The sequence below is a fragment of the Echinops telfairi genome, unplaced genomic scaffold, assembly GCF_000313985.2.
Source record: "Echinops telfairi isolate 266 unplaced genomic scaffold, ASM31398v2 ScPeMD7_7469;HRSCAF=8507_1, whole genome shotgun sequence".
In the NCBI taxonomy this organism is placed as follows: Eukaryota; Metazoa; Chordata; class Mammalia; order Afrosoricida; family Tenrecidae; genus Echinops; species Echinops telfairi.
In genome coordinates, this window is record NW_022111373.1 from 112,698,817 (window position 1) to 112,707,221 (window position 8,405).

The window sequence follows — 8,405 nt, forward strand, 5'->3', positions numbered from 1 at the left end:
CAGAAACTTGAGGAAGAAATAACAAAGGAAGAAACTGCCTGGACATGGCAAAGCTGTTAGAAGGCTGCCGAAGGAGGGGGTGAGCTAGCGTGGGGGTCTCGCCGGAGCCAGGGGTGACAGCTATGTGAGCTGCAGGCGGCCCTGAGCAGATGGAATTGCCCTGCCCAGCGGGAGCGGATGGGGAGCTGGTTTGAGCTGGTGGTGTTGGGAGGGGTGCGGGGGGGCTCTGCTTGACTCCCCTCCTGGGTGAACTCCGGTTTCAGTCCCCTCTTTTGAGGCTTCTGTGAGGTTAACCACAGGAAAACCACAGGAAAATGGCTTCGGCAGCCAGCCCAAACGCAGGGTGTGAGGAGTTCGGTGGTGGATGTATGGGCCAACGGGGTAAGACGACGGTGAGAAGAAGGCGTCTGGCTGCCAGCTGCCGGCTGCACCCCCAGACCGTGTCTCTGCCTTCTCTGCACGGGAAGGGGCCCACTGAGGGGCATGCAGGAGGTTGGATAAGCGACGTGTCCCCCCCAAAGTGCCTTCCCAGCCAAGGTTTGTGCAGGAGGTTGGATAAGCAACGTGTCCCCCGCAAAGTGCCTTCCCATCCAAGGTTTGTGCAGGAGGTTGGATAAGCGACGTGTCCCCCCCAAAGTGCCTTCCCATCCAAGGTTTGTGCAGGAGGTTGGATAAGCGACGTGTCCCCCCCAAAGTGCCTTCCCAGCCAAGGTTTGTTCCCCTGCTCAGGCAGCAGGGATCCTTGACAATTAGCTGAGAGGTTGGCGGTTCGAACTCAACCAAGACAGGTCTGGTAATGGCCTTCCCAGAGATGGGCATGTTCCACACGCTACGGAGGAGCGGCTCTGTCCTGAACACACGGGGCCGCCAGCAGTTGGAGTCTCCTGACCAAAACGGAGGACAGTGGCAATAATTCTGGCCACCAGCTCTGTCCCCGCACGTGGCTGCCAGCAGCCTTGCCCTACCATCGATCTCTCTCCTCCATCATTCCTTCCATGTTGGAAACACTCCCAGTGAGAATGGAGGTGGCTTTCTTTTGTTTGTGTTTTGGTTAGGCGTCTATAAGGACTAATCGGACAGAAGTTGAAGAAGGACCAGGCTCCGAGCCAGAAGAATCTGGATGGTGCACATCCTTTGAATTCCTGCACCCAGAAACTTCTAGACCAACCATTCTCAACAAGTGGGTCGCGACCCCTTGGGGGTCGAACGACTCTTTCACAGGGGTCACCTAATATATCCTTCATATCAGATATTTACATGATGATTCATAACAGTAGCAAAATTACAGTTATGAAGTAGCAACAGAAATCATTTTATGGCTGGGGTGACCACAACATGAGGAACTGTATGAAAGGGTCGTGCATTAGGAAGGTGGAGAACCACTGCTCTAGACCCAGAAGAGACAGCTGTCACATGGGAGATGACATGGGGCAGTGAGGTATGGTAAGCAAGAGTGACAAGCATGAGAACCCAGTGGCAGAGAAAGGGTGGTAGCGGTCTGAGCAGCGGGAGCCAGGAAGCCTGCCAGCACACGATGGCAGAGTGAGCCCTCAGGCTTACTGTCTGCAAGGAGAGAGGGCGGAGCACTTTGGACAGGAGGCTGCCAGGCAGAGCCGGGTCTCGTTACGGGCCATCAGGTCGGCTCCTACCCATAGCGACCCCGTGCACAACAGAACGGAACACTGCACAGTCTGGGCCATCCTCCCAATTGTTCCTGTGCCTGAGCCCGTTGGTGCAGCCACAGTGTCAGTCCATCTCCTGGAGGGCCTTGCTCTTTTTTGCCACCCCTCCACTTTACCCAGCCTGATGTCCTTCTGCAGGGACGGTCTCTCCTGACAACAGGTCCAAAGAATGTAAGCCAAAGGATCCTGATTGCAGAGCCAAAATAGCCGTAACACTTGCTCAAGCAGGTCAGAGGGCAAGTGGACTGAGAAAAAGCCAAGAGCTTGGTGGGAAGTGTCCTGGTTAAAGAACCGTCTCCTGTCTTCTGAGGAGTTCCTGTTACTCCCATGCTGATTTTGACCCTGAGTTGTAGCCTGCTACTTCCCTCTTAGATCACAGATAGCCGTGGGATGGCTCGTGAGTCCTGTGGGGCTGTTGCCATGGTTCGCCCAACCCAGCAGAGAGCAAAGTGCCTTGGTTGGAGTAAAGATGGGGGTGGGGATGGCTGGTGGCAGAAAGCAGTTGACAAAGTTGGAGAGTGGAGGTACATCTGAGCTCCATTTTATAGGAATCAGATTGGTGTGGGCCCCGATTCTTAACCCTCCGAAGGGAGGCAAGTTCAGACCCCACTGTGGGGCCGGATCTGTTCTCTCAGAAAATGCAGCAGGCGATGCGATTACCTGAGCACCAGCGCTCCCTCCTGAAGGCCCAGGGAAATGAAGTCGCTGTTGGGCCTCAGAGGGCTGTCTCCCCTCCACAGCAACAGGCCGTCCTTGGCAGTTGTCTTAAACCTCATGAAGGCATTTGTCCTTGATCCTGACACCCTGGGGGAAGCAAACACACTGAGAATCACACGGAATTCGCCAGCCCCCAGCATCTGTCAGGTACCATGTCTGTCTGCTGGCCAAGAGGGGCCAGGTCTCAAGGTCATCTGGCATTGTTTTCACTTGCTGTTAGGAGATTAGAAAGGGCATGGGGCACCATGAATCCCGATCTGGGTGTCAGTCTGGCTTGCTCACTGGGCAGCAGCACACCCTCCTTGAGTCTGTGTCCGGAAGTTTGACTTTTTGCGTCAAAGTTGGGCCAACATCTTGGTCCTAGGCTGTAGCACCCACACCCACCCCTGTCTTTCTCCTTTCTTGTCCTGTCCCTCAAAGGGCCCTTGGAAAACGACTCCCCAAGCCTCAACCAAAAGTTGGTTTCCTAATTCTCAGGAAGTTCAAGTTAGCAACTGCTCTGAGTTGTGATCATGCCAGTGGATGGCCCATTCTGATGGGGACTGCCCTTGGGGCCATGACTAAACGGGGGACAGAGCCTCAAAGAAGGAAGATGGCTTAGTGGGATGGTGGTCCCAGGGAGCGCCAGGGCAGCGGGTAAGGGTGAAGAGAAACAGGAGACTGGGAGCAAGGGGAGACTCTTGCTGTGAGGTCAGGCCCTGGGCTGTGCAGTCTAGGCTGGAGTAGGCTCCCATGCTTATGAATATATTCAGACATTTACTCTCTGTTGTGATCAGAATTGAATTGACATAGGAAAGAGAGCAAGTGGGAGGCCCTTGACTTGAAGGCGAGGAAGGAAGCAGGAAGATTCAGGATTCCTATGAATCGGACACGAATAAGAGAGTGCCCCTCCTCCTATCACCCATCCCATCCTGCTGGGTGGGGGGCTGTTCATTGCACTCAGCTGTGAGCCATGGATGGGAACAGATTTAGACAGGAGATCAAGTTTACCTTGTAGGATAGCCATCCTAATCCTTATGTGGTGCAAGTGGGTAAATGCCCAGCTACTAACTGAAAGGCTGGCAGTGCCAACCCATCCAAGGTGTGGTGGCCTTCTACGGAAGGATCATTGCCGTTGAAAACTCTGTGGAGCCTACTTCTACCCCAAAGTCTGGGCTGCTATGAGTGGCTACAAACTCAACAGAAACTCAACTTTTTGTCGTTGTTTTCAAATGGCTACCTGAGCATCTTCTGGGAACTGTCTTGTAACCACAAGCACTGCGGCCTCTGGAGAGTACACCGAGGCTAACAAGAAGGAATAGAGCAAGATCGGCATCCTTGATGGTAGCAGTGATTCTCTGAATTAATCAATCCAGGATCCAGTCTAACTCTAGACTCCTTGTTATAAAGTTGTAAGTACCTGTCACATGTAAGACATTTTGTGCTCAATTCTCTATTACTTGCAGCCCAAAGCATCTACCTGAACCAGACCTTGAACTCAACCTTGACCTGCAGCCAGACACACACACACACACACACACACACACACACACAGTTGGAGTGGGCCTGAGCTGAAGCCCCCATCCACTCCCCTCAGCTCTCAACAGTGTCCCTTCAGTCTCTTCCAACCACCAGGGACCAGGGCCCGAGACTTGGTCCTCCTTTACCCTGCCACCATCTTCTGGGAACTACACGGGGTTCTTCTTCTCCTTGGGGAGGGGAGCAGGGTTGAAGAAACCCTTTGGCCTAAGTCTCATGCCAGGGTCACACAGATCAGTACCCTTGGGGATTAGGAACCTGAAGCCTCCCCCACCACCTGCTGTGCTTTCAGAGTTACCAGGGTCAGAGGATGCCCTAGGATGGTTTTTCACAACCATTTTCCCCTTGAAAAAGAACCCACCTCTTCCCTAAGGCTTGGGTCCCTGTTGGTTTACAACTGTGCTGGGAGCGAGGAGGATGATGGTATCTGAACACTACTCGGGTTTCAAAAGCTAGAACCAAACTCACTGCCAGCGGGTGGATGCCAACTCATGGAGACCTGGGAGGACAGGGTAGAACTGCCCCTGTGGGTTTCACGGACTGTCCCGCTACACGGGTGTAGAAAGCCGAATCTTTCTCCCTCGGAGAAACTGGTGCTTTCGAACTGCGGACCTTGTGGCTCTCAGCCCACTGCGCCACCTGGGTGCAGATCTACAGGGGAAGAAGAGCAGGGTAGCCTCTGGTATCCCGATGAAGAGCGCTGACCAAGGGACACTGATGGGAAGTTCTTGCGTCTTCAATCCGGGAGTGAACCAGGAGCTACACTTCCCTCTGGGTGCAGTGGGTAGAAGGAAGAAGGGGGGGAGGAGGGAGAAGCAACAGGGGTGGGGTGCAAACAGCCCGGGGACTGGCCAGAACCAGAGCAACTGGGCTTCTGTTGATGCAGATGTGAGGGGCACTCCCGTGAATTATTCAGTAAGACCCTTCCAGCCACAGTTTTGGTAACATCCATCAAATGAAGGGGTGGGATTATGCAAATGAGGTGCAGTAGTTACCCTGGGGCAGCAGTTCTCAAACTGTGAGTCATGACCCCTTTGGGGATCCAATGACCCTTTCACAGGGGTCGCCCAATTCATAACATTAGCAAAATTACAGTTATAAAGGAGCAACAAAAATAATTTTATGGTTGGGGGGTCACCACAACATGAACTGTATGAAAGGGTTGCGGCATTAGGAAGGTTGAGAACCACTGACCTAGGGGATGGGATAACTTTCTGATAAACATAAATTTCTAATAAATCATAAATATAAAACAGTGCATGGCACACTTGTGGGGATGGGGCCATGCAAATAAGGTGTATGGAACCCTAACGAGGGATTGGCCACTTGGACCATCTCACTGGGCTAACAATGAGCCATCGCAGACACGGAAAACCTGGCCTCCTTGTCACCGAGAAGAGACTGGAGACGAGCATGTCTTTTGGACCCAGGGTCCCTGTGCTGGAAACCTGCTGGACTCAGGAGACGGAGAGCGGCCAGTAACCCCAGACATAGTGAGAGGACAAGAAGCAGTGGCATAGGCCGCAGAACCAGGAGGCACAAGACTGTATGGTGGATTTCTTGGGCCTGGAAGCAAGAGAGCTGAGTGCCTTCAGGCAAAAGGAAGGAGTGGGGTGCCTCTGGGCACTTACTGGAAGCCCTGAAAGAACGAGGCAGGGCCCAGATTGAGGGGCTGAGAGCCTGACTTTTGAGCACACCTCAGAAGAGGATATCCTGATTGAAGAACTGTATCTTGAGCATTTCTGAACCTGAATTGTAACCTGTTACTGCCCTAATAAGCCTTATAACCCAAGTGAGTATACTCTGTGCATTCCGTGTGACCATGGCCCTGAACTGTCAAACCCAGTAGAGAAGTATAGAACTGCCCTGTGGGAGGGAACGTTGGCGTCAGAATTAGTAAAAGGATTGAACAGAGGCCGCATATCTGGCTGCCACCCCATAGAAATCAGCTTTGGGCTGATGCTGATGGGATTCCCCTCCCCTGCCCACCTCCCACTTCATGAAGATTTGCTCATCATTCTCATTCTCTCTCCCTCATCATTCTCACAAGAGGTTATGACTGAGCGGGGAAGGGCTGAGTCTCTTTGGTCCGTGGGGGAACCGCACTGCGTCCTTGTGCACTGGGCCCAGGGCAGAGCTGCGGACAGTGGCCACAGCACACCCTGACTCTTGCTCAGTGCTTGCTGGGAGAATCCCACTCAGCACCTGGGCTTCCTGCCTGCCAAATTTTCTGCACTCCCAGAGCCTGGCCCTTGAGCACCCGGCCGGGCTGAACACTCTCCCGGCCCCTTGTGCCCAGAAAGGGTTGATGGTTTACGGCAGGGCTGTTTGCAAGGCAACATTTTTTTTTTCAATGAAAAATCTAGTTCGTTTTTGTTTTGTTCCCGTTTCTGTGTTTATTTGTAATGTATGACGTGTTTTTCCTCCTTGAGGCTGTGATGGAAGGCCGTTCTTTTGGAATTCTCTTCTGGCATGGGAAATGAGAAAAAGTCCTCAGACACCCAGGGAAGACATCGCCGCTGGCCTGCCCCCATCCCCACCCCCAGCCCCGACTCCAGGAGACGAGGAAGGTGCCTGAGGACGTGTATTACCTTTTGAGGATGTCTGGGTTGTCATATAGCAGGTAACTGCGGCCCATAAACTGTGGCACTTCAATGGCTTCTGTGATGGCTGGGACAGAACAGAGAACAGAGAAGCGTGGGGTGACATGCGCTTTGACTCTTGGACCCGGGACTGCATCACACCGCAGGACCACACAGACAAAGTCGGGTCATGGCGCGAGGCCATGTGACAACTTGTCAGCCCCTCATACTGCACATGCAGTTGGCCAAGTTCAGAACCACCCAGCTTGACAGGAGAGAGTGAGTCCCTGCCGCCCCCTCCCGGAGAGCCGGCGGTCCACTGTGAGTGGCGTCGCACTACTGGGAAAGCCTCGCAATCTGTTGCGACTTGAACTGCTCCCAATTATTCTTGGAAGCTGGCGAGCAGGCCAGGGGCCATCTGGGGAACATGTGGAGGTCCCGGGGGTGTCCTCCGAGGGAGGCAGGCAAGGAGCCCAGCCAGACACCCCAGGGGCTCCTACTCGAAGCTCATCTGCCCCAGAGCCCCCACAAGCATGGGGATCGGCACAGTGTGAGGGGTGACACTCTGGCCCTTGCTTTGACCATTCACCATCCAGTTTTGCTGGCTCTCCCCCTGGGCCTCATGGAGTCCCTGTAGGCGCTGAGTCCCACCTTACGTACGGGGGAGGACATGGAGGCATCAGAAGGGTCACGGGTTCACCGAGGATCGCACAGCTGAGAGAGCCACGGGTCCTGTGCTGGACTCGGTCACTCACTCACTGCCGTCGAGTCCACGCCGACTCAGCGTGACCCTACAGGACAGGGCGCAACTGCCCCAGGGAGCTTCCGGGCCTGTGACTGAGGCATAGAAAGTGCTTCTGCCTTTCTACGCAGAGCAGCCAGTGGTTTCAGGTGTCGAACCTTGTGGGTCGCAGGTCGACATGTAACCACCAGGGCGCCCAGCTCTCCCTATCAAAGCCTCCTGATGCATTCTCTGCCTTTCAGTATTTTAGAAAGATCATTGTTTCTTCCCAAGTTGTCATCACTCTCTTGCCCAAGTCGTCTTACACCCTGTTCGCCAAGGGCTCGGTTAAGTAACTGGGTCAAGTATGGGGGTGAGGCGAGAGGGTTTCTACGAAGGCATCAACAGCAAACCCCATGGCTCTGGGCCCCTCGCTCAAGTCCCTGTCTGCCCAAAAGCATCCAAGGAAGAGACATCAACACTTAAAAGATTATGTTTCGGGTGACGATCTGAGAAATTGCCTTACTCCCTACTGGAGCAGGGCAGCCCTGGATAAAGACTGCCCCCCAGAACCTTTGCAGGGCCGAGATGGAAGGTCCTAGTGCAACGTGAGTGCAAACAGATTGCTACAAAATCATGATGGTGTGGGCAGGTGCCATCAAGGCAGCTCCAACTTGTAGTGACATGAAGCCCTGCTGGGTCCCGTGCCCTCTCCACAACTGCTGTCCTGTCTGAGCCCACGGGGGCTCTCACGGCCCATCCGTCTCATGAAGGGGCTTCCTCCTCCTCTGCCCCTCTGCTTTACCAAGGAGGGTGTCCTTCTCCAGGGACTAGGCTCTCCGGACAACGTGTGCTAAATCAGAGAAACGTTTAACAAACCAAAACACCCACACGTGAAGCTCTTGGTTCCTGACACATCTCATCTAGGCCTGAGCTCCACTGAAAGAAACTCAGGACGCAGTTCTACCCTGTTTTATAGGGTTGCTGCAAATCAGAATCAACTCGATGACAGTGTGTGTTTGAGAGAGAGAGAGAGAGAGAGAGGCATTCCCTAAAGAATGCCGTGCTCTCCCATTTGCAGTGTGTGGAATGGCAGTTGTACCTTCCTCTAAGGCAGTGGTTGTTAACCTGTGGGTTGAGACCCCTTTGGGGGTCAAATGACCCTTTCACAGGGGTTGCCTGATT

The 8,405-nt window shown here is 53.8% G+C and overlaps 1 protein-coding gene across 1 annotated transcript in view; it reads right to left on the reverse strand.

Moving 5' to 3' along the window:
* Window positions 1-8,405, reverse strand: part of LOC123521126 (pikachurin-like) — a 24,022-nt gene that overhangs the window by 11,055 nt on the left and 4,562 nt on the right. The window contains exons 2-3 of the mRNA XM_045285371.1: window positions 6,509-6,587; window positions 2,343-2,486 (exon numbers count right to left, since the gene is read on the reverse strand). Coding sequence (XP_045141306.1) covers window positions 2,343-2,486; window positions 6,509-6,555 — 191 coding nt within the window. The 5' untranslated portion in view covers window positions 6,556-6,587. The remainder of the gene's footprint in view (window positions 1-2,342; window positions 2,487-6,508; window positions 6,588-8,405) is intronic.